This window comes from Sceloporus undulatus, chromosome 1 (genome assembly GCF_019175285.1).
Source record: "Sceloporus undulatus isolate JIND9_A2432 ecotype Alabama chromosome 1, SceUnd_v1.1, whole genome shotgun sequence".
NCBI classification, from domain to species: domain Eukaryota; kingdom Metazoa; phylum Chordata; class Lepidosauria; order Squamata; family Phrynosomatidae; genus Sceloporus; species Sceloporus undulatus.
In genome coordinates, this window is record NC_056522.1 from 79,802,453 (window position 1) to 79,828,771 (window position 26,319).

Below are 26,319 nucleotides of genomic sequence, written 5' to 3' on the forward strand. Positions count from 1 at the left end.
TCATGCATGTGTATAAGGTGTATGCAGAACATAAATGAATTTCTTGTTTAGACTTGGGTCCCAACTCCAAGATGTCTCATGTATATGCAAAACATCCAAAGCACTTGTGGTCCCAAGCATTTAGGACAAGGGAGACTCAATCTGTACCTTGTATTTGATAGATGTGTGTTAGTGCAGACACTGAGATTTTTCCACAGCTGAAACCTCTAAACTGTACCTCTGTTGTACAGGAGGAGAAAGAAGACATTTGTGCAAAATCTTTGTCCTTAGAAATTAGATTTCTAAACATGTGTTTGGAATGTTTAAATCTATATCCTTTTCAGGTTTACATAACAACCAAATTTGACACATCCAATTTTTTTTTTAGCTTAATAAAAGGTTGTTGAGAGTAACGGGAAGGAGTTTGTCCCCAGCATGTTTCACTGATATCGGTCAAACAACCTAACCCTTCAAAATGACCCAATACTTCAGGTCAGCATACTGCAACCCTGTTTTTAATTCTCTGTACTAGAGTACATTAGCTATAGTTTTTCCACATCCAGTTTGTAGGTTGTATGATTGAGAAGCATATTATTCAAGCAAAATAGAGTTGTACAATTTAAATTGTACATTGAATAAAATATTTTCCATTTTTAAAAAAGAAACGTGGTTAAATGATATGGCCAGGATCATGAATCCTTCAGAGCTGTCATTCTCAGCAAATTGACAAGGAAAACTCACTAGAGTTGGAACAAAGTAAATTAGTGTGCACAATGAATGGCAGTCGAGTGGTCATTCAAACATGATTGCAAAATAACTTGTCTCCCGTTTTGAACTGACCTGTGTAATTCTTGAGGGGATCAAGTTAATGGTGTCTTACTAAGCATCTTCATAAGCAACGCAACACCTCCGCCACTGATTGTCAAATCTTTGCCTTTGCCTCTCTTCCCTGTTCATTTCAGTTCACATCAAAAGATTCTGAGAGTTATAGAATCACAGAATCATAGAACTGAAAAGGGAGCAGAGTTACCGATTTCCATGCGCACAAGTACCTTTTTGGACAGTGCTTTGTGATCTCTTGCTCCTGAGGAGCAGTTTCAGAAATTTACTCTCAAGTGGGGGATCACGAATCACTATCTAAAAAGGGACTTTTGCACATGGAAATCAGTAACTCCCCTTGTAGCCCCTTCCAGCTCTAAGATTTTGTGATTCTCGGAATCTGTTGTGCCCTTCAGAATATTTTGATGGGATCCGAAATGAAATGAGAAGTAGAAAAGAGGTGGAGGGGGGTCCAGTGGAAGCTTCTCTATTCCCCTGCCCCCCCACTTGCCATTGTGCGCTTTCCAGGGCCAATCCTGTCTCCATTGTTGAGCTGGGTTTCCGTCACAGGCATGGAGGGAGAGAAGGAGCCTAGCCACTGCCTGTTTCCCCTTTCTCGCTGGCTTTGACTACCATGTTGCCTTAATTCAGTGCAATTCTGCCTCCTGCTTTGTCCACAGCTCCCTATGCCAACCTCACTGCTCTTTTGCTGGGCCTAGGCAACATCCGTTCCCTGTGGTGTCCATGAAGTGCCCAACTTTCCCCTCCAGCCACCTTTCTTTGCCCACCATTACCACAGCCACTTCAGACTGCTGCTGCTCTTGCTCTCCAGTGCTGGCCAGGTTGGAATGGGTTTTTCTTCAAACCCAGCTCCCCTTTTCTCTTTCTAAGTCCCTGATGTGGGCTTTCCAACACCATTTCCAAATTCACCTCAAACTTTCCTAGCCCCTCCAAACCAACGTACACACATTCCCCTCTCTTCATTTTCCATCTTGGTGTCTCGTTAGCCAGCCTTGTGTAGACCCCACCACCACCCTCCTACTTTCTTCCTAAAAACTCTCAGGCTGCCTTCCCTTCATTCCACCAATTGACCCACCTTAGTCCCCCCCAACCCCTGTATTAAATCTTCCCTGGTCAATTTCCACACAGAAGGACAGTTCCACCACTTATTCAGTTATCCAGAAACTAAGAATTGGGCTTTGAAGATTTTGAATAAGACATTTATGTAGGTTTGTCAGATTTTCCAGGGTCGGGATTAAAATCAGGAAAATTATCAAATTAAAGTCTGGAATTTGCATCATCCTTTACATCCTGTTACATTCCCCTAAGTTTTACCCTTAACCCGTCCATAAGCCATAGTAAATTATGGTTGAATCTATGGATATGGACAGCTAACTACAAGTGGCCAATTTATATACAACTATATAAAGTAGACTATGTGAAGAGCTTTGTCCTGAATTTCCCACATAATACATAAACTTATAAACCCTCTTTCATGTTGTCCTTCCTTTCTTCTAAATTTCAAAGGTTACATGTGAATAAATTAAAAAGTACTAGTTTCAATACAGATAATTCTACAGTCTAATTCCAGTTCTTTAACCAGTTATTCCATAAAACATGTATTGGGACTCCTAAAACTTTTCAGGAGCTTTTGATGATAGTTATTGAAAGATAAAGTATACAACATCTATTGCGTAGACTAGATTTCCAGCTGTAACTAATGCTGCTGCTACTACATATAACATCTTTCCTCCAAGGAGTTCAAATTATGTAGTCTTTTACCACTCTTATCCTTTTAAGAGCCTTAAGAGGTAGGTGAAGCTGAGAGATTTCACTCAGCTTGGTTCAAGGTTCACTCATTGTCCTTTATGGATGAGTACAGATCTGAACTTCAGTTTCATCAGCTCTAGCGTTAACACTAATGGAACAACTACTGTCGGCCCTCCATATTTGCGGCTTTGACTTTTGCAGATATAATTATTTGTGGTTTTGATTAATATGTTCTTTCTAGGAATCTCTAGATCCTCCGATGAAACTCTGCCAGAGGCTGACCATGGAGTTGTGCTGGAGAACCTAGAAGTTCCTATAGAAAACACTTCTCTAGGAGTGACCTTGAAGCCTTTCATGGCTGGCATAGTTTTTTGTGGGATTTTTGGGCTATGTGACCATGTTCTAGAAGAATTTACAGTATTCCCGAAGTTTCACCAGCATCTGTGGCTGGCATGTTCAGAGAATGCTGTGGCATCTTCAGACAACTTCTCTAGGCATTTGTAGGTCCTCCAGCATGATTCTGTGATCAACCTCTAGCTGACGTTGACCATAGAATTGCACTGGAAGACCTGGAGATTTCTAGAAAAGTGTTCTTTTGGCTAAAAAAAATAATGCTTTTTTATTTGCGGTTTTCCACATTCACGGGGATCCTTCACCCCAACCCCAATGAATGTGGAGGGAGAACTATACTATCGTCATGCTTCTAAAATGTTAGCAAGACAGTGCTCACATCTGCAGAAACCATTTTGATTTCTCTTAAGATGTTTTTAAGTTGGATAGTTTTATATGTAAATTGGTTTTCCATCGTTTTATCTGAAATGGGTTAAGTACAGTGCGCCTATGTTTTACGCGGGCGTGCCATACACAGCTTTCAGCATATGCTGAAAGCTGCACCGGAAGAGCCCGCTGCGTGCTCTGGAAGAACTAATGGGGTGTGCGCCCATGGTGTGTGTGTGCCACTGGGCACCACAGGTGCAAGACCCATTACTTCCTATGGTGCTTCAGCATTTGCTGATTTCTCCTTATGCAGAGGGATCCAGAACAGATCCCTGTGTAAGGAGAGGGCGCACTGTAGTCTGCAACCTTAGCACTTTTCTTGGACCCCTCCTTTTTTTAAAACTGTAATGTAGGTGACACTGGCAGCTATCCTTTCATTTCTAGCTTTTTCTGAACAAATCAACAAAGTACAGTGGACCCTTCCCTTACATGGGGGATCTGCCCCCCCCCCCCCCGGCATAAGAGAAAAACGCATATGCTCGAGTCCCATTAGAAGTAATGGGGCTCGTGCCTGTGCCACCGCACGTGACATGCGGGGTGCGTGAGGGTTTTTTCCAGCACAGCTTTCAGCATATGCTGGAAGCCTCATAAGACACACCAACGTATAACGTAGATGCGCTGTAATTTAATTCAGTTTTTCTACTCATGTTTTAAAATTCTCTTGTCATGCTGCAGCCAGTAAAAACTGGATCACAGCAAAGGCCTGCCTAAGTAAGTATCTTGTTACCACAATAGGCAATCGGATGTCTATGGAAAGCCCACAAAACACGCTATGTTCTCCAGCAAATGCCTCTGATACTGAAAGTAATGTAGGTATACTTCAGTTAACAAAGTAGACGAGTTCCTGGGCATTACTTCTTCAATAGAAAACTTGGTACCAGAGGTAGAAGGAATGTGGAAAGAACAGTATTAGGTTCCTGCACCACAAAAAAGGAAGAGCACTTCCATGTGTTTTTAACATGTTTTGAATCTCAAACTAGCAATATGCTAATGTGAAATGAAATAACCAAGTCAGGTAAGCCTTGAAAAAAGAAACAAAAACAGCGACCACTTGAAGGCTTCTTCTAAAATACTGTACATCCAGGGATGACATTGCCCTTCACCAGCCTCCATGTTTCTTACCAGTCCCATTTTGGTGGCCAGATTAGCAGATTTATAAATCTATGATGGTGGGTATGGTTTAACACACTCCTTAGCAACTTTTTAAAAAATCTCCCAGCTACACTGAAGAGGAAAAGAAGTTGAGTTGGAAGGCTTCAAAAGACTGTACAAAGAAACTTATTTGTAAGGCTTTGTTAACTGAGGTCCAAAACACACTGCAGAAGCAATCCAGTTTGAAACCTCTCTAACTGCCCTGGCTCAATGTAATTTATTGTGGCACCAGAGCTCTCTGACAGAGAATCAGTGCCTCACAAAACAACAGTTCCCAGATTTTCCTAGCATTAGCCAGGGCAGTTAAAGCAGTCTCAAACTAGATTATTTCTATAGTGTGGTTTGGACCTGAAGTATGCCTATACATAGCTGATATGCTTAGTAATAATCGGTGCCCTTATTGTCCATGTCCTCACCATTAGCTGTCAAGTCAGCTACAACTTAACAGTGACCCTATAAATGAGGGACCTCCAAGTCTCTCCTACCATCAGCTGTCCTGCTCAGGTCTTGGAGACTCAGGTCCTTGGCTTCATTGGTTGTCTTGTGTGCCTCCAAGTCATTTCTGACTTATGGTGACCCTAAGGCAAACCTAACCTGGGGTTTTCTTGGCATAGCCATGTCCCCCCATTTTTCTTGAATGTCCTCCATTTTGACCATGACTAAGAAGCATGAATTGACATTTCTAGGCATGTTTTTAGCTTTTCTTTGGTCATGTCCCTCCATTTTTCTCGCATGTCCTACATTTTGACCATGACTAAGAAGCATGAATTTCTATTTCTATGCATGTTTCTAGCTTTTATGTGGGTCATGTCTCCCTATATTCTTGGACACCCTCCTTTTTGACTAGAAATTGACATTTCTAGGAGTGTTTTTTAGCTTTTCTTTGGTCAACCCCCCCCCCATTTTTCTTGAATTCCCTCCATTTTGAGCATGATTCAGAACCATGAATTACTATTTCTATGAATGTTTTTCGCTTTTATGTGGCAATGTCCAATTTTTCTCGAATGCCCCCCATTTTGACGATGACTAAGAAATGTGAATTTACATTTCTAGGAGCATTTTTTAGTTTTTCTTGGGTCACGTCTTCATTTTTCTCGAATGCCCTCCATTTTGAGCATGACTCAGAACCATGGATTTCTATTTCTAGGAGTGTTTCTAGGTTTTATGTGGGTCATATACCTCTATTTTTCTTGGACATCCTCCTTTTTGAGCATGAATTGACATTTCTAGGAATGTTTCTCAGCTTTTCTTTGATCGTATTCCCCCCAATTTTCTCAAATGTCCTCCATTTTGACCATGACTAAGAAGCATGAATCTCTATTTCTATGAATGCTTGTAGCTTTTATGTGGCCATGTCCCTCCATTTTTCTTGAACGTCCTCCATTTTGAGCATGAATCTCCATTTCTATGAATGTATGCAGCTGTTATGTCGTAATGTCCCCCTATTTTTCTTGGACGCCCTCCTTTTTGACTATGAATTGACATTTCTAGGAGTGTTCTTTAGCTTTTCTTTGGTCATGTCCACCCATTTTTCTTGAATTCCCTCCATTATGAGCATGACTCGGAAGCATGAATTTCTATTTCTATTGTTTTTAGCTTTTATGTGGCAAAAAGCCATTTTTATCAAATGCCCTCCATTTTGAGCATGATCAAGAAGCATGAATTCCCATTTCTGGGGGCACCTCTCCATTTTTCTCAAATGTCCTTCATTTTGACCATGACTAAAAAACATGAATCTCCATTTCTACTAATGTTTGTAGCTTTCATGAAGTCATGTCCTTTTTTCCCCTCAAATGTCCTCCATTTTGACCATGACTCAGAAGCATGGATTTCTAATTCTATGAGTGTTATTAGCTTTTATGTGGGTCATGCTCCTCCATTTTTCTCGAACGTCTTCCATTTTGAGCACGAATTCACATTTCTAGGAGTGTTTTTTAGCTTTGATGTGGCCATGCCCCTTCCAATTTTCCTTGAACGCCCTCCATTTTGTGACGCTGCCTGTGTCCTCCTCCTCCTCCCCGCCCTGAAAGCGAGGGAAAGGCGGAGCTCCGCCAGAGGCCTTCCCTCGACTGAGCCAGGCTGAGCCAGGCTGCTGTGTGCTGCTCTGCTGTGTAGCCTGCTCTGCCCTTGGAGGCGCACCCCCCTGCGCTCTGACTTCCCCTCGCCCTCTCCATTATGCTCTGCCGCTTTGTTTCGCGGAGCATACCAAGGTGAGAGTCCTGGGGGGGGGGGAATCCTAAAGCCCTTGAAGGCTGGACCAAGGAGATTTGGAGGACGAAGGAGGGAGGGAAGGGAGGCTGGGATTCAACGGCGGGGGGGGGGGGACCAGAAAGGCGGGTGAAGTTGTTGTTGTATGTCTTTAAGTCCTTTCCGACTTGCAGCATTGCTCTACAAACTCTGCTCTTTATAAGGGAGTTTTGGACTCCAGCTCCCAGAATCCCAGGCTATTGGCCAACGTGGCCGAGGCTTCTGGGAGCTGAAGTCCAAAAAAACCTCTTAAAGGGCACACAGTTTGGGGACCACTGCCCTAACAGGGTTTCTTCAGAGGGTTTCCCCCCTGAGGCTGAGAGAGTGTGACTCGCCCAGTGAGGGTTGCATAGCCGAACCAGGATTCAAACCCTGGTCTTCTCCAGAGAGTCATAGTCCAATTTTGGAATTAATCTGTGTGTGCAACAAATAATCCACTTTGACACCACCTTTAAGCACTGTGGCCCCATCCAATAGTATTCTGGGATTTGTAGTTTCACAACGCCTGTAGCCTCCTCTGACAAAGCGTGCTGGGGCCTCCCCAAACTACAAATCCCTGGATGGAGCCCATGGCAGTGAAAGTGGTGTCAAACTGCATTAATTCTGCAGTGCAGTAGCAGCCTGAGGACGCCTCTAACGCAAAAAAAATGCAGTTTGACATCACTTTAAAGTGCTGTAGTTTCGTCCTATGGAATCCTGGGATTTGTAGTTCCGCAAGGTCTTTCACCTTCTCTAACAAAGAGGGCTGGGGCCTCACCAAACTACAAATCCCAGGATTCAGTTGTAGCAGTGAAAGTGGTGTCAAACTGCATTAATTCTGCAGTGTGGCAGCAACGTGAGGGTGCCTCTAACTGTAGGAATAATGTAGTTTGACACCACTTTTAAGTGCTGTAGCATCATCCTATGGAATCATGGGATTTGTAGTTTTACATGACCTTTAGCCTTCTCTGCCAAAGATTTGTGGGGCCTCACAAAACAGCCAATCCCAGGATTCTGCAGGATAGAGCCATGGCAGCTAAAGTGGTGTCAAACTGCATTGTTTCTACAGTGTAGATGCACCCTGTGGCTTCTAGGGCAGACTTTGAGCTCCAAGGCCTCATCTTTTTGGAACCAGTGAATAAGGCAGTTTTGTCGGTGGTGGTTGTTGTGACTTACGACAACCCTAAGGGGAACCTATCAAGGTGTTTTCTGAGTCTCACTTGTCCATGGTCGCCCAGTAGATTTCCATGGCCAAGCAGGCTCCACTGTGAGAATCACTAGAATTCCACTAGAATCACTATGGCACATTGGCTCCTTAGTGGCATGGCATATTCATTTGTTGGCCCTGTACTGTATTTAGTTGCTGGTCCCAACAGGATTGGATTTATTGAAGCTGTGGCAACTTGGTAAATCAACACTGAGTTTCCATGGATTCACTGGGTCAACTTTATTTGGGACTAGATAGGCATTTGTTTCTTATTTCCTGCGAGGAGCGATGAGAATATAACCTCCTCCTTTGGAGGTTTTTAAACAGAGGCTGGATGGCCATCTGTTTTGGGGGGGAGGGTGCTTTGATTGTGAGTTCCTGTATGGCAGGGGGTTGGACTGGATGGTTCTTGGGGTCTCTTCCAACTGTATGATTCTATATAGGAATGTGTATGTACAGTTGGGGCTGTGATGGGGAGACTGGTAATTATTTGCCTTTTTGTAACAGTTTAAAGTGAGTTTACATGATTCTGAAAGGTGTTTCTGACAACAGCATTAAGAGGTCCTAGTAGTAATTCTGTTGTTCTGTGCCTGCAAGTCGTTTCTGATTTATGGTGATAGGTGAATCTATTTTTCTGTGACTATTTTTCTAGGCTGTATTTCTGGGTTTTCTGGGGCTGAGAGTATGTGACTCACCCAAGGTCACCCAGTTGATTTCCATGGCCAACCTGGGAATTGAAGCCTGATCTCCAGAGTCATATCACAACACTCAAACCAGAACACCATACTGGTTCCATTCTGTCAGGTCCTGAATACCCTAAAGCCATCAGATCCTGTGTGATTGTGGAAGTTAAGCAGGGTCAGCTCTGGTCAATACTTGGATGGGAGATCTCCAATGAATACCAGGTGTTGTAGGCTGTATGTCAGAGGAAAGAAGTGACAAAAACCTCTTGCCTAAGAAAACCCTATGAAATTCATGGGGTCACCATAGGTTGACAGGCAGCATGAAGGCACGTACAGACACACCAGAGTAGTAATCTACTTTAAGGTTTGCATGCATGTGGCCCCATGTGGTGAATGTGTAATCCAGCTACCCACTTCTACTGGAAGTGCCGAAAACTGCTCAAATGGTGATGAATTAAAATGAATCAAATGAGCTTTAAATAGGGTCCCTACTGTGTTCAAAGGTTAGGCTCAGCATGTTCAAATGTGTATTTAGTTCTTGTCTATCCAAAGGAAGAGTTCAGCATAGTTTGCTTTATTTCACCATCAGGTCAGTTACACTAATAATTAAATATTTAAAATAGTTTGTGATCTGATTTAATTATTCACTGCCCACCAGCTTTCTTTTGTTTCCCTCTCAGATTTGCATTTTTCATGATAGAGATAAAATAATGTATTATGTACTAAAGACTTCTGAAATTTCATCTTAACCATTCTAGACAGTGGTGGAGCTTGCTAGAAATAGCAGTTGAACAACATTTGGAGGATCGTATGGTTGGCAATCCAAGATTCTCAGTCTAATCAAGCCTGAACTTTCACTCAAGTCAAAATGGCTAAATTGAGGTTATCATGCTTTGGACATTCCTTGAGATGGCATGACTTGTGGGAAAGAGAATAATGTTTGGTAATGGTGAAGGTGGTAGGAAAAGGGAAAGACTGCATTGAGGGAGAGAACCAGTGTTGTGTAGTGGTTATTGGACTATGCCTCTGGAGACCATGGTTCGATTCCCACTTTGGCCATGAAACCCACTGGTTGACTTTGGGCAATCACATGCTCTCAGCCTCAAGGGAAGGCAATAGCAAACTTCCTCTGAACAAACCTTGCCCAGAATATATCATAATAAGGCTGCCTCAGGGTTATTATAAATTGGAAACAACTTGAAGGCACACAATACACACACACTACAGGTGGATTAGCTCAATTCAAGGAAATGGTGGCCCTGAATTTGTGAGACTCCAGGGCTCATAGAGGTCTCTCATTTATAGGCCACCATAAAACTAACTTGATGGCACATTACAACATTGGTCAGCAGATAAAATGTGTTACATGGTTTAATAAATGCATCTTACAAAGTAGCTGGAAATGCTGTTGCACAGCATGTTTTAACTCTGTCCTGTCCTCTTCCAGAAATGCAATTGGATTTATTGCATCACTTGGCTGCCTGGCCTCCAGGCAGAAGCACACTCTTCCTGACTTGCCTTATGATTATGGTGCTCTTCAACCCCATATTAGTGCAGAAATTATGCAGCTTCACCACAGCAAACATCATGCGACATATGTAAATAATTTGAATATTGCTGAGGAAAAATACAAAGAGGCACTGGCAAAAGGTATGTTTTGTCATATGTGTGTGAAGGTGACACTCTTTTCTTCTAGAATCGTTCGTGAGGCCAATTGCATTAATCTTTGTGACTGAATTTTATGGTATGTTTTGAAGCAAAAGTAATATCTTAACTCTTAATGCTGATATTTTTTCTTTAAACGCTTACTAGATTAGTAAGTTTGTAAAATTGGATCTGTTACCATGAGACAACAAACTAGACTTTTGCAGGAATCCTGACTTTTCATGAGTAAACATACTAATACACATTGCTGAGTGTTCCCACATGCATCAGGAGGGCAACTGAACAAGCTGCAGAGGTTTGTTGCATGGTTCGTCTCTTGCATTGTAAGGCAAGTACAGTAACTTCTTGTCTCTGTCCCATTCTCTCCCAACAACCTAGGAAAGGAATAAACACTGTTCTTGCTACACAGGTGCCCATCTAGTAAACTGTCTAATAGATTGTCAAATAAACTACTAGAATTTACTTATTCTGGAGGTTTAGGATATGCATCTGACTCTGGATATGCATATGACTTTGACAATTTGTTTTAAGGTTTGAAACATGTTATTGGTCCTCTGCAAATTCCATATATTTCATGATAGCTTGCTTACAGTTGCACCCTAATTTACTTAATTGAATAATTTTTCAAAGCCAGTGGTTATGGAATTTTTGAGACAGCTGTTAATTTAACTGTTTAGCCATTTAAAAGACAGCTTGTCTCATTTTTTTCCTAGTGTGCCAGCATAAAATTTCATTAAAGGTGCACATTGCCTTTCTTTGTAAATGTTCCATATAAGCTGTGCAGAAAAAAAAAACAGAAAAGGGGAGGAAAAGTACTGTTATCCTGGCCTTAATGATTAATGTGGGATAGGAATGTGGTTTTTGCTGGTGGCTGAAAGATAAGCAAATAGCTGTCCACAGCCTCTCTATTTAGGATGTAGGCAAGGCAGATTCTTGAGTGCTGCCAATAGATATGTTGTCCAATGAGCAGACTACCTGAAGCAAAAAAAAAGTCAACAGAGAGCAAAGTAGATTATTACAGAAATTGATACAAATTAGTATTATATCTTTTATGTTGTGTTCATGAATAATTCCTTTGTCCGACCTGGGAAGGCTTTTTTTCACTACTGGAGGAAAATTTTCAGAGAACCAGTAATGTTCCACTATCTCTATAGAGAGTCCATCTGACTGTGGCCTTCCCATAATTATCATCAAATAACAACCCTTTCAAATGTTTCCCCCCCTGCTGGTCATTCTAAGGATTAGAAGCTGAATGTCCTCCATTGTCATTATCTCTTATTTCCTTTGTGTCTTAAATTTAGATTTCAGAGATATAGCTGTATTAGCCTGGAATATCAATATGCAAAGGCATTTTGTGGCACCTTTGAGGCTAGCTGTGTAAAAGAAGTTGTAGCAAAAGCTTTTATAGACTTGGTCTAAGGAAGTAAACTAAGGGCCCTTTACAGACGAGCACCCTAGTACGTACTCCGTACGTACTAGGGTTGCCTGGGGGCGTCTCTTCTAGACGCCCCCAACCCTAGTATGTACAGAGTATGTACAAAATGGCGGCGCCCTGTCCACATTACGACGTCATGGCCGCGCTGCCTCCAAACGGAGTGGCGTGGACGTGATGTGGCGCCCTTTCTGCAGCGCCAGAAGGAGCTCCATTTTGGAGCTCCTTCCTGGGTTTGTGTCACTGTTGCAGCCTTTACATGGCTGCGCCAGTGACACAAAGGAGAAAGGGGCCGAGTGGCCCCTTTCTCCCTTTCCCTGCCGCTGTTGGGGTGTCCTTGGGGCTTGAAGCCCCACGGACACCCCTTTCCAGGCCGTGGGGAAGTGGCCTTTTGCCGCTTCCCGGGGCCTGGAAAAGCGGCAGATCGGAGCCTCAGGGCTGCTGCTGTGGCAGCTGAGGCCCTGATCCGTTGGGGAAAGGGGCGGGTACAGGCCACCCCAAAGGGGCGGTCTGTAAACCGCCTAAGTCTATGAAAGCTTATGCTACAATGTCTTCCTCGCAGTCTCAAAGGTGCTACAAGATCTGTTTGCATACTTAAATGTAGATTGTAAGTCTGAGAACATACTGCATATATTTTTTAGATCATTGTGGCCTTATGTAATTCATAATACCAATACTCTAGACCCATTACGTAGAGCATCACAGGTGTTCGTCTGATTTTACTATAGTTGGGATTGACAATTTAGGCCTGTGAGAACCATTTTGGCTAAAGTATGGGACTTTTTAAAAAGTCTAAGATCTATATAAAGAACAAATGTGTCTGAACTATTTGAATTGCACATTTTGATAACTGCACAAAACTTCCTTTGGATTTGTTTAATTGGTTAGAAGCATAAAAATGTTTAAATATCCTTCAGAACAAACAGTAGTACTAGAAGAAACTCAGATATGCCCCTTTCTAAATCAAGATAGCTTACAATAATGAGCAGTCTGTTTAGTGCCTTGCCTCTGAAGCCTGATATGTTTTCCATGCTGATTTTGATATTTCTGTTGCTGGTTTTCATTTGTTGATAAAGGTTTTATTGTAATTTATCATATTATGTTGGATCTTGTAAGTGGTGTATCAATATTTTAAATTAGTATATATAACTAGATAAGTCAGACAGATATGGGTTTGGGATTTTTAAAATCATGTTTGGTTTCATGGTTTATGCATATGCTTTAAAGGCATAGTGCATACAATATCTGGAAAGTTCTATATTTATAATTTCTCGGCAAATGTTTGTTTCTTTATAAGCTGTAATTGTTTTTTTATCTTCCAAATAAAAGTGTAATGCTTTATGCCTTGGTTTATCTTAGATTATCAGTTAATTTGTCTGGGTTTTTTTTACCTACAGGTGACGTAACTGCCCAAGTATCTCTTCAGCCAGCTCTGAAGTTCAATGGTGGAGGTCATATTAACCACACTATCTTTTGGACAAACCTTTCTCCTAATGGTGGAGGGGAACCAACAGGTTTGTAATCAAAATGCTTCAAGTATTATAATTCTGCTAAGCTGAACTTTTATTGAATACAGGTTTGAAAATAGTAACCTGAGAAGCAGTTCTAGACACGTTTAGCTGTCAGTAGAGCTGGATTTTTAATAAACTGTTATGATATCTGGTTGCTGGTTATATTAATTTTACGTTTATTTATGTAAACAAGCCTCTGTGCTTTATATACAGAGTAATAGCACATGGGAAGAGAATTTCTTCCATCTCTTTTTTTAAAAAAAAGCTTAATACGAGTTGCCCTGATTCACAAGGGGAATTCCATATGTACAAGCTGGTGTCTACATGCAAAGCATCCTTTACTATACATGTGAAAGTAGCTCCACAAAAGGAACAGATTAATAAATGTGTGGCCAAGTGTTATCCACTTTGAACTAAACACAATGGAAGCTTGTTGGGGATTAAAAAATAATAGATGTTCAAGGATAGTCCTGTTTTCATTAAGACTGTATACTTCAGGGCTAAGAAGTTTAATCCCTTGCCTTCCTACTGTGTCCTGATGAAAATAGCTTGCTCTAGCTGTCTGTCTCACACAGAGAGACCTCTACTGGCTTTAGAGGAAAAGCCATATGTGGCACCACTGAAAGCATTTTTCCAATGGTTAATATTGATGCTTAGAGAGAAGCTACTTCTCATTGGGGTTTTTTGACTGAGAAAAAAGGATTAGTGCTCATTTATCCATGAATACTGCAGTCTCACTGAAGCATACCTTCCTCTAGTTTACTATTACTCTTTCTTTATCTTCATATGCTTCCAAGCAACATGTTTAGGGCACATGTACTTAGGCCTTTAGTTTGTGTCCAGTCCACACACTGTGTATCTCTGTGTGCATGGTTTGCATGGTTTTTTGGATCAGGATAACTATTACGTTTGTTCTGATATATTTTCATACTACCTTTAGCAATAAAAAACCCTTCTCAAGTTTGTTTACACAATAGAAGTGACAAATGAAATATAAATACTGCTAACTAAAACAGGAACATTAGAACATTTAAAATATTTTTATATCAAACCTTATGGATAGAAGGAAATTAGAATGAACTGTGAGGCAGGCACTTATTTAGACAGTGTAAACTGAACTGTGCCAAATAACCTTCCATGATCTTTTCTGCTCCAAAACATTTGGACTACAATTTTTAGATTTCCCAGCCAGCATGGCAAGAGCAGGCAAGATTATATGTTCAGGATCAGTGCAAATGTATTGCTGGACATGCACTTAATTGTGTTTGATAAACTGAGGGTGGGATGAATTGTAGGGAAGAGCTTAGTGGAAGGAGTATTCCATTTGTCTGCTTCCCTTCTATTGAAAATGGTTAAGACTTGGTCATCTGTACCTAACCTCTGAAATAGTTGTATGGAATAATAGTAATAGTAATAAAATTTATTCGGTCTTTGACCAGTATAATAGAATAATAGATAGTAAACTAATTATGTGCTGTATTTTTGTGATTTTTATAAAAAAGGGGAACTAATGGAAGCCATTAAGCGTGATTTTGGCTCCTTTGCAAACTTCAAGGAGAAACTAACAGCTGTCTCAGTTGGTGTCCAAGGATCTGGATGGGGATGGCTTGGTTTTAATAAAGAACAAGGTCGATTGCAGGTTACTGCCTGTTCCAATCAGGATCCTCTGCAAGGAACCACTGGTGAGTTTTTGGAAATGGGCTGAAATGGAAAGATACAACTTTTCTTGTGCAGTTGAATGTCACCAGGAACAAGTACCCTTTTTGCTCCTCTGTTAAGAAGGATGTCATGGTGGAGCTTCCACTAGGCTCTCCTTTGCACAGCACTTTGGACAGAAGGGGAAAATAGGCATTTTGTTCATTGTTTTAATTTAATCTGGTTCTTTAAAATAAATTCTAGCAGCTCTACTCTATTAGATAGTATTTTACTACCTCTCTTCACTCCTGCATCCTGTGTTGCAAGGGAGAGATCCTCTGGCCCATGGGACAAATTCAGGCCATTGAGAATTAAATGGAAACTGTGGGGATTCTACCATTTATCCCACCACTGTGATCACCAAATGTGGGGATTTCAGTTTATGTCCCATCACACTGCCATCAGTTGTATGGATTTATTTTGGGCAATCTCACCACTGTGGCCAAATGTGGGGTTTCCACCCTTTGACTCACCATCTGAAGACTTCCACGGTGGCCACTGCAATTCCAAGAGCGAGGGCTTTTCCGGATCCCCTTCTCTGCCACAATGTAAGGACTTACTCCTATCTTACCTGTGTGGTACTCACTGTGGGGACCATCTAATTGTCTCCAAGATATTTATGAGGATTTATGCAGCATTTATCCCATATTCAATGCTGCCACCACAGACACCTTGTCTAAATCCAAGCTCTCAGATAGACTATGTTTCCAAAGGCCAAAAGCATATTAAAACAACTAAACAAATCCTTTATTTACAGCAGTTAAACACAACACAGCAGATTTTATATTTGAAACATCACACTAGCACACAGATTCATCTCAGATTAATTGAGACCCTTACAAACTCACAACTCAGGCTGTTGTCTCTCATTCCAGCCCTAGTCTAACACCAATCTAACTCAAATACTGCACAGAGCTAGCTAACTGCCCACTCAAGCTGAACTTTGAACGGTCTTTCACCAGCTCAAACATTCCACTAACTAGCATTCATTTCAACACTCCATTCTCCCCTCCTTCCAAACAGCTCCTTACCTCATATTCTAGTGTACAATCCATAAATCCAACAACATTTTCAAATACAAACTCATGACAATACATGGGGGCCTCCCCAAAGCTGTGCTTCTGCCCCTTCCAATTGGGAAGGTGAGAAGGGGAGTCTGATCAGGTGTAACAGGGATTCCTTCTGCCTCATTCACTTTTGTAATGTGGGAGCCCAAGGGAGGACCCCAATTTTATCTCTAGTCACTGCTGAAAGATAACAGTTGGGTGGCAAGGGGTTTATGAAGAAACTTCCTTCATGCAGAGGAGAACATTCTTGCTTCTCATTGCATGCAAAAACTGGAAATGGGCATTGGGGAATCACACAGGTGGGGGCTTGGAGGAGGGGAGTTCTGCCTCTGGCATCATTTGATCCACTTACTTGGTCTTGAGGTAGTAATATTCCCCCCCCCCCCCGCTTTATCCTGAAATTTTCCTGCCACTACCATATTAAATGCATTCTGGTTGTGGGATTTAACTGCATATTGAGGAGGGCAGAGTGTTTAATGTAATGGATAAGCTACCTTGACAATAAACTATCTGGAGTTGCATAATTTATTAACTTGATTATTTTATGTAATTCTGATTTTGTTTGTAGTGGGTAAATGTGAGAAACTATGTAGGGTGCCAGAGCCTTGGCCCCAGCCATTAACCATCCATTTGTCCCTCTTGCATCTAAGAACTCAACAAAACTTTCCTACACACTTCTAAGCCCTAAAGGTTAGAATTCCTTGTATTAGTAAACATAGGAATTCTGAGAAAGTTGGATTGCATATCAAGTATCTGTTTAAGCACCCTTTTTTTTTTTTTTTGGCTTGAACTGTGACATCTGCCCCAAAGAATCATTGTGGAAACACCTAGACTTAAGCAAACAGAATACTTTAAAATAAATGTTTGATGGCTAAATCGTACATTAAAATCAAGAAGCTGTCAAGTACTTAACCCCGTGAAGGACACAGGGTTAGGATTAGGAATTTGTATTTTTAAATGTCTGTGAACAAAGTAGTGCTATTTTCTGGTTTCAGATGTAATGTAGTAATCATCTGAAGTGTGGGAAAATGCTCTAATAACTTGTTTAATTTTCATAATACTGTAGCCATATTTCTGCTTTCTTCTAGGTCTTGTTCCTCTGCTAGGAATTGATGTATGGGAACATGCATATTACCTTCAGTATAAAAATGTTAGACCTGACTATCTCAAAGCTGTCTGGAATGTGATCAACTGGGAAAATGTATCTTCAAGATATGCAGCTTGCAAAAAGTAGAGTTCAATTTTTGTACAGACATGAACAAGAACCTTGGTGTTCCTTGGATTATTTTTGTACAAGGTCTAACAGCTGGCTTGCTAATTTCTCCACCACTGAAAATATAGCACATTAAACAAAAGTTCTTTGCCAGTGAGCTAAATGTTTGTCTAATTTGGTGAGAGTTAATAAAGTGTAGTTCTTAGAAGTGCTAATCCGCTCTTCAAAACAGTAATACTTGATCCAATGCTCTGAAAGAATGATTTTCAAAACATCAAGATTACAGCCGAAATCTTTTTTGATGATGCTTCCTTCAAGTGTGTATCTTGTGCTGCAAAGAATGAGCTAGGCATACCAAATTTATGAGGAGGATCATTTTATAGACTGGATTTCATGAAAGCTGATGTATGTTAGAGCCTGGAAGTGCTTGAATAAAAGGCAGTCTGTTATAGCCTTTGTTTAAACACTTGATAATTACAATAGCAAGATTCTGAATATGTCTTGCAGTGGTTAAAGACGGATAGGTTGGCTTTCATAAAATCTGTTAACAGGAGAAAAAAGTCATAATTAGAGAGAGATCTGTGGTTGGAGTGTTCAGCATGCGTGCATTTTTCTTTTATCTGTTTTAGAGGAAGTATCCATTTATGGCTACTTTTGTAGTGTACTGTTAACAATGGATGATAACCAATTTGTTTTCTGATATTGGTCTGTCTGGCTTTCTTTTTTGCACTACAATGTGATATATCAACTTGGTTCTCAAAATAAATTCTAAAATTGACTCAGCTACATGATTAACCATGAATATGCTTTTAATTGTAACACTATTTAAATATACAAGGCCTTAAATATGGTATATTTAGGGGTAGAATTTCTGCTCTGATACCTTTTATTGTTTTCAGAAATGCCCGATAGTTTGATGTGAGCTTGCTCAGTCTTACTGGACTTGATGAAAAATAGTATTACATAATGAGACTGAGCATACTGTTACTACAGATACACATAGGCACAATTTACATCTGAAAATATGGGCAGTACTGCAGTATGGATTGTTATGAGTTAGCAAACATTTAAATGAAGTCTAAGATCTTTTATAAATAACATTGAGAAAAGATAAAGTAAATTAGGCTGCATCCACATTCAGAAATAATCAAATTCGATGCAGGTTTAACTGCCATGGTTCAAGACATTTAGCCTTCTCTGTCAGGGCTCTGGTGCCACAACAAACTACATTTCCCACAGTTCCGTAGCACTGAGCCAGTTAAAGTGGTTTCCAAATGGATTATTTCTGCAGTGTGGATGCAGCCACAGTTAAATGGTATTTTGAATGGTATTTTGTTATTTGTCCCTCTTCCATTTCATGTTAAAATAAGAGAAGAAGTCTCCTCTCCCCTGTATTTTTAAATGATGGTGTTTATTCCCTGATCTCCATGCTGAGATAATGAAGCCCTTTCATGGGTTCCACTGCATAGCAAAGGATTGTCTTTACTAAAAATTGCATCTTGATGATGAATCTTCCTTTGTTGGTTCCTTCTGAAGGAAATCCCCACTGCATCTGCACTCCTAACTCTTTTACAAGGAAACTAATACCTTGAGTCCATTTTCTGGTTTTCATTTTTTTAAATCTCTAGTTTTTATATGTTGTATTTCTTATTGTGTTTTTATTTGTAAGAGGCTGCTTGAGGCCTAAAGTTCAAAAACAAAGGTATACATATTAAGATAATATAAACTACAGTTCAACTTGACTCGAAGGCATTCATTTACAATTTTAGCTATATATGATAGAGCAATTGTCTTTTGACATTCAGCATTTCAAAGTTTCTATTACAATTGAATTTCACATTACATAACAGCAGAATATCAATCTAATTCCACCTCTATCTCAGTATTATGAAATATAATTAATCCAAGCTCCTACATACTTTGCTTTCTCTCTCTTAATTTTGCATTAAATGAAATTTCAAGCATATGTAAAAGGTCCTTGCAGTACATACTTCTACATATATGGAGCTCTGTGGGTCATTTACCTGGAAATTATGTTTTACATAAAGCAAAGAAGAAAAACTACTGTGAAATCTGAAATTATAGGAAGTATATTGTTTATCCTCAAGTAGACTTGGTGTAAATGGCTAGATATTTTCCTTAAAATAAAGGTGGCTATAGATGAACAGCTACATAATGCAGTAAACATTCACAGCTTTTATCACTTTTGTGTTTGGTGATCTGTTCATGTATTTTTTGTTGTTGTTGTCAAGTCCACTTTGACTTATTATAACCCTACGAATAAGAGAACTCCAAGAATCCTGCTCTGGTCTTGCATACCCATAGCCCAGAATTTGATGAACAAATCCACAAACACAGAGAGAAAAGCTGTGGTTTCAAAAAAATAACAACAACCTAATATATTGTTACTAAAGAAAGAGCCATGCTGAAAAAACACAAGCTGGCTCATGTGGTGGGCTTATTGAGCTGCACCAACTCAGTTTTCTTGGGCCAAAACATGATAATAAATAACAGCTCCTCCCTGACTGCTATACTATGGAATACATTTCTGAGAAATGTGGAATCTTTTTTAATTTGATAGATTTTTATCCTGCATCTTTCCTCCATCTATCCTGCATCTTTTCTCTTGATGATATGGATGGTTCTCTCCCCATTCCCCATGTCCTCAAAACAAGAGAGAATGGCTGGTCCGTGGTCACACAGTGAATGTCATGGCTTAATAGGGATCAGAGCCTGGATTTTATAAGCTTCAGTCTAATTCTAGCTTTGATCTTCTTGGAAAGGCGGTATTATTATTATTATTATTATTATTATTATTATTATTATTATTTTATACCATACTTGTTCCTTACCCCCATGTCAGTAGCAGGAAACCTGCTCTTCAGCATTGTAGTCTGCGTTAGTTCTGCAACCATCCTTGACAGCCATAAAAACCAGCCAGGAATAAACTATGAGCTGAAGCACTCCTATGTATGAGTGTTCATATTTCTACTTTGCATTTCTGTTCTCTGAACAACTGACCAGTTTGTAGTATAATAAGATTAAATGATTTCCATTTATAATTTTTGAGCTGTGACTAAGTATTTGAACCCTTGAAACTTCTCCCATAAAACTTAACATGTCAGAGCTAAAGTAGCAATGCATTGACCCTCTTCTTTAAAACCTGCTGTGTTAGTTGTGCACTTGATTCTTGATAAGTATGTATGTATGTATGTATGTATATGAACAGTTTATACAACTGGAACTTTACGTGGGATTTCTCTTGGAAGAATTCCACAATTGACTGTTGCTATGACTGAGTGTGCCTGCATTATACCCCCATCTCGATTCTAAAATAACTTTCCTCAAGATTGCAATAGGTGCGGAGTTCATCTGTTTTTGACAATCTACTGTGGTCTTTATATATTGTGCATCTGCCCTACAATACAGTATTTCCTGTAAAATGAGGATTCTGAATTAATGCAGAGAATTTTTTTAACTCAGTGGGTTATTGTGGGTATTAATGTAATTGCAAGGTGGTCATTCTGTCATCCTTCCAAATACTAAGGAAATAAAAAGATAGGTAGCATGTATGAAGAGCATTGCTATGTCTGCTGCCATCATTTGCCAAGGAAGGGAGAGCAGTAGGTGGACGAGGATGCCAGAAAATTCTTGGCAATGCAAGTCCTTCACCTGCAAAACAGGAACTTTTTAATAGATGTTAATTGTAAGTCTCTTATTTGTCCAGCAGATGGAGCTTCAATACCACAATTTGGTTTACATAAAATTCTTATGGCACCTTAAGGAGAACACAATATTGGTTTTGCATGGTGATCAATTTCTTTTGGAGAATGTATTTTCCAAATTGTTATAGAATCAATTAGCTTACATTTATTTGATTTGCACCTTGGTGTTCCATGTAGGCTTTTCCAACCCTTAGTCCCTCTACAAGAAGTGTATCCACACTCATCATTAAAATGTTTATGTACTTCCCTGGCTGAGTGGGCAAGAGCAGTGGCTCTTAGGACTGTTTTTTTTTTATTTAATGTCCCAGGAACTAGTCCTGTATTTGTGCCAAATCTCTATAATTGTTTGTTTTCTGGAAGCTCACATTCCATAGGATTAAACCATGGTAAGTATAGTAGTATCAAAGTACTATAACTGTGCTGTGTGGATAAACCCCAGAAATGCAACCCGGCCATATCTGGTTTTATTCATTTGGGACATTTTGTGCAATCCTGGACTCTGGAGAACAGGGTTTTAATCCTCACTCTGTCATGGCCCATCAAGTTACCTTGGGCAAGGCACACTCTCTCAGCCTCAGAGGAAGGCAAAGGCAACCCCCTTCCCCTGAACAAATCTTTCAAGGTAAAAATCTGTGATAAGGTTGCCTTAGGGTTGCCATAAGTTGGAAAGACTTGAGGACACACACACACACACACACACACACACACACACACAAAATAGTAGTGAAAAAGGAGTAGCCAAAAAGAGAGCATTATGAAATGTAATCCTTTCCCCTCACAAGAGAGAGAACCATAACTCTCACAATTCATCTGTCCCAACCGATGCCCTCTTTTCTTCTAATTAAAATATGTCATCCATTTTGGCAACTAAAATTTTATTCAGAGAAATGACAAAGTTAGAGCCGGTCAGTTTGCCTAGACTTAAACATCCAAAGTAAAAACAGGTTTTCAGTGTGAAAGAGAAAGCACTTGGTTAATACTAACTCCAAATTCCATTGTTAGATTTAATTATAGCAGACTCTGAATCAATAAAATTTACATAAATATTGATAGTTCAGCAGTTTGCTTCAATAGGCCTATCCTATTGGGACTATTGGATTTGAGGTTTGGGTGGATAGCATATGTCCTTCTGATGTTGGATTATAATGCCCATCATACTCTGTCATTGGCTATTTTAGCTAGAGCTGATGGAAGCTGAAGTTTGACAACATCAAAAGGTCTTCAGTTGCCAACTCCTAAGTTATGGTAACCCTATGAATGAGAGCAATCCAAGTACCCTGGTAATCAATTGCTCTACTCAGGTTTTGCGAACTCAGGGCTGTGGTTTCCTTGACCTGTGGTGAGGTCTTCCTGGTTTCCTACTGCTTTCCATTTACCAAGCATTAGTGTCTTTTCCACGGAGTTATGTCCTCTCATGGGATGTCTAAAGTACAGTCTCTTCAGCTTAATCATCTTGGTTTCTAGTGAGAATTCAGGCCTAGTTTTCTTTAGGACACATTAGTCTTTTTAGAGGTCCATGGAGTCTTGTAGAGTTCTTTCCACTGACCTTGATATTTAATGATACATCTTTATACTTGATTGAGGAGCTGTAGAATATTTCAGATGACTGCCTTGGATACTGGAAAGAGAGAGGGCAGACCTTGGAGAGAAAAATCCAACCTTCCAACTATGGGATCCATAGCTTTTCTGTTTCCCTGACACAGCTATGCAATGGCAAGTGTGGAGAGCAAATGAGATACTATTTCTTTATCTTCATTCTTGTGCCTAGATACTCCCCCCTCCGAAGAAAAATAATAAGTGGCTTCAAAAAAGGGGGAAAAATGAATAAAGCACAACAATTCTCTCTTCTTTAGCTGTTCCCAAGCCTCATGATCTCCCCAATGCAAGGATTGCTCTGCCTATCCATTTTTACACTGGTTTTGTTTGTGCATGTGTGTGTGTGTGTGTGTGTGTGTGTGTGTGCATATATTGGTTTGTGGATAACAACTTAATAATATACACATTGTCTCAGATGTTATCCTGAGAGTCATAGATGCCGATAAACAAAAATGCATTGCCTCAGGAAATAATATGCTTAGCCAAAAGAAAAAAGAAAAGAAAAAGAGTGTGGTGGGAGGGGGAAAGAAAGGGACAATATACTGTATGACCAAATCTATGGAATCTCCCCAGTAGAGGGAGATCTTTCCCTATTTTGTCTTCTACTCTGGGATCTAATAATATTGTACAGTATTTTCAAGTTTGCCCTGCTGGAAGAAGTTCGGATTATTCAGGAAATACAATTCTGAACTTTTAAAAATGCTAACTCTGTGCTGGGTGTTGAAAAGAACATGAAGTCAGGCTTTGTCTAAAAGTCTTGCAAGGTCAAGGTAGACAAGTGTCCTGACTGGATGTGAATCATCCTCCCAGCTGAGGATGTAGCTCCATAGGGGCAACATGAGGACGTTTTACCCCTCAAATAAGAATTCTGCATTAAATTTGCCTTCAACATCCCCTGTCCCCAAAATTGCTAGCATTGCAGTGACTTAAAACTTCAGCTGAACATTTTGAAATTGAGTTTTGGCATCCAAAGAAAAGGGGCAGGGAAAGGTACCAAGGGAATGTGAACAGAGAAAATTGAAGGATCAAGGCATGAACAATTTTCAGTGCCTCACTCTGCAGTGCTAGAAAATTGAAGATGGAATACAAATTGATGGAGGGGGCAGACTTCTCATTTGGAGGGGCAATGCCTTCATTTGCCTCCCATAGCCAGCAGACCCAATGGTAAGAGAGAATGTATGTGGTAGTCCAAAACACCTTGAGGGCACTGAGTTGCCTACCCCTTCAACATCAACCTTTGCAGGATCTCTTTTTTTTGCAAGCATTTAGAGTCTTGAATTCCACATAGACTTAAAAGAATCCTGAGCCCAAGTATTGGTTCTGAGTTCCAGAACTGGATGGAACTCTTGTCATCCACAAAAATTCCTTTCCTGTTTTCCCAATCTTTCTTCATTTCACCTGTGTAAACATAGGATGGGTGGGGTGTATTTCTAGACATTTGAGAGTCAGTCCAAACTCTCATACCTAACTCAAAGAGATTAACAGGTAGATCTAGAATTACCATCTACTCACCCTATTCTTTCTGGCCTCTCAGGACACTTCTTGATCCTTCAAACTGGAGATTCCAAACTTGGGACCTTCTGCACATAACTCATGTCCCCTACCACCGATTTATGGTCCCTACTTGAATATTAAAGAAAGTGAACTAAAGAAAAGAAGTGGAGAGGCAGAAGCTCGGAGGGATTGGTGGTGGAATTCAATAATATATTGGCCAAGATCCACTGCCAGTAGAAGGATTCCTCCTCCCCACTGCAAAATCCAGGCACCCCTAAAACTTGCTCTGGTGCAGGACTGGTCAATTTTAAGGAGTCCAGGTGATAGGCTTTTCCCAGACTTGTTACATAGGCTGTAGATAAAAGGATGAGGTAAACCTATTTTATGAGATATATACATACTTACATTAAATTTCTGGATAGCAGTATGCAAACTGGAACAGGTGTAGAATTACTTGTGGCTAAACATTAGGTGACTTACTTGTGGCTAAACATTAAGTCATATCCTTGAACATATTTGATGGAGTTTATTTTTTAAAAAAGCAAGCATGGGTTTAGTTCCTTTATTTTTTTAAACCAAGAGAATTAATTAAAAAAACAAAAACAAAATGGCACTGTGTTTTATTTCAATGTCATAAAACCCTGATTTTAAGAATTCCTTGCTACTTGTAAACCTGGAAGGGAGAAAGAAAGAAGACAACACTAAGTGGCCACCTCCTTCTGTAACAGCCCCCCCCTCCATGAAATGGGAAATGGGACTATAATTGCTTTGGACCTATGGTTTACCTTCAGCAAAACTGAAGTGAAGCAGTAGCAGACTGCAAGGGTCCATCTGCTTCTGTGCAAGTTGTGGATTTAATTATATCCTCTCCAGCTGCCGGACATAATAATTGCTGGCTAAGTTTGTGTGTGTGCATACAATGCAAAAAGTTGTGTATTTGAAGAGATATAGTGGAGAGTTTATATCAAGGGAATCTGGTGGGGAGGAGGAAGTCATTTCTAATGAAGCAAAATGCAGCTCCATAAAATCTACCTTCAAATTTGGCAAAATAATTTTACATGGGGGAGAGCATCAGATACTTAATTAGATACATACAAGAGTTAGCATATGGAAATGTGAAAAGGCTGTTTCTTTTCCCCTTCTGTTTAGCCTGCTCACAAAGTTTCTTCAAAATTCTTTCTTTCCCATTCCAAAACTTTGGTGAGGAGAATAAAGAACTGCCCACACCAACCTGTTTTACTTGGCAAGAGCACATACTTTAAGCAAATGTATCTGGTCATTAAGGTGGTGATGGTTTCTGACTTATGGCAACCCATGGGGTTTTCTTGGCCAGATTTGTTCAGAGGGGGTTGCCTTTTCCTTTCTCTGAGGCTGAGAATGTGTGTCTTGCCCACATTCACCCAATGGCTTTCCATGGCTGAGAAAGGATTCAAACTCTGGTTTCCAAAATCTTTGTCCAACACTCAAACCACTATACCATGCTGACTTGGTGTGCCAGGAGGCTGACCTTTACCATTATGTCAGACCCCTCTGGACCGACCTTCCTTCCTTCCTTCCTTCCTTCCTTCCTTCCTTCCTTGTCATTTCATAGTTTAGATACACAGTGTCTCTTCCCTGCCTAGTCCTACTGTTTTATGAGGATTAATTGAATAAATTTGCTGAGCTTCTGGCCTTCAAAACTAAAAAAAAAAGAAAAAAAAAAGAAAAGAAAAGAGAAGAGAAGCACAAAAAGAATCTTCCAAACCCAGCCATATTGAGTTTATCTCTTGCAGTATGTTTGGAAGGATGACATTGTGAGAAACCAAGATAATCTCAGTTCCAGGAACAGTAACAACCCCGGGCAGTTCATGTAATCCACAAAGCAGTTCATGTTAAACTGATTTTCTTTCTTCCTTCTCTTTAGTAGGATAAAAACACTTGAAAGGAGGAAATGCAATGAGGTTTGCACAGTTAATGAAGGTGTGTGAAGGAAATGCAAAGTTTATGCAGGCTGTTGATAGATTTCCATATATACCTTAAAGTAGAAAGAAATATTTAGAACAGCTCCAGAGTTTATTAAAAGAAGAATTGCTAATACTGTACTAGAAAAATAACAATGAAGCTCTTTTAAATGTATTATTCAATAAGTGGTACAACAATGTGCATTTGTTATACAAATAACCCAGATTGCCTTTCTTGAGACTGCCCTTCTCTTGGAAAGAGTATTACGTTTTGAAAACTCAGGCTCGGATCCAAAAGCTGCAATTCCTAATGGACATTTAGACTTTAGAAAAATTATCCCTTTGTCATATTGTAAACAGTTTTTGAA

General features: G+C 40.0%; 1 protein-coding gene across 1 annotated transcript; it reads left to right on the plus strand.

The window, feature by feature from the left end:
• The first annotated feature begins 6,548 nt into the window (after positions 1-6,548).
• On the plus strand, positions 6,549-17,979 carry SOD2 (superoxide dismutase 2). Its single transcript, XM_042444146.1, has 5 exons — positions 6,549-6,707; positions 10,061-10,263; positions 13,108-13,224; positions 14,724-14,903; positions 17,072-17,979. The coding sequence occupies exons 1-5, from the start codon at positions 6,673-6,675 to the stop codon at positions 17,215-17,217; spliced, it is 681 nt and encodes a 226-aa protein (XP_042300080.1). The 5' UTR covers positions 6,549-6,672; the 3' UTR covers positions 17,218-17,979.
• The last annotated feature ends 8,340 nt before the right edge of the window (positions 17,980-26,319 follow it).

Bases quoted from the DNA above. Each gene is read 5' to 3' on its own strand.
- SOD2 (XM_042444146.1), top strand. From the start codon at position 6,673: ATGCTCTGCCGCTTTGTTTCGCGGAGCATACCAAG. The intron at 6,708-10,060 runs GTGAGAGTCCTG...GTCCTCTTCCAG, and splicing joins GTTTCGCGGAGCATACCAAG to AAATGCAATTGGATTTATTG. The intron at 14,904-17,071 runs GTGAGTTTTTGG...GCTTTCTTCTAG, and splicing joins TCCTCTGCAAGGAACCACTG to GTCTTGTTCCTCTGCTAGGA.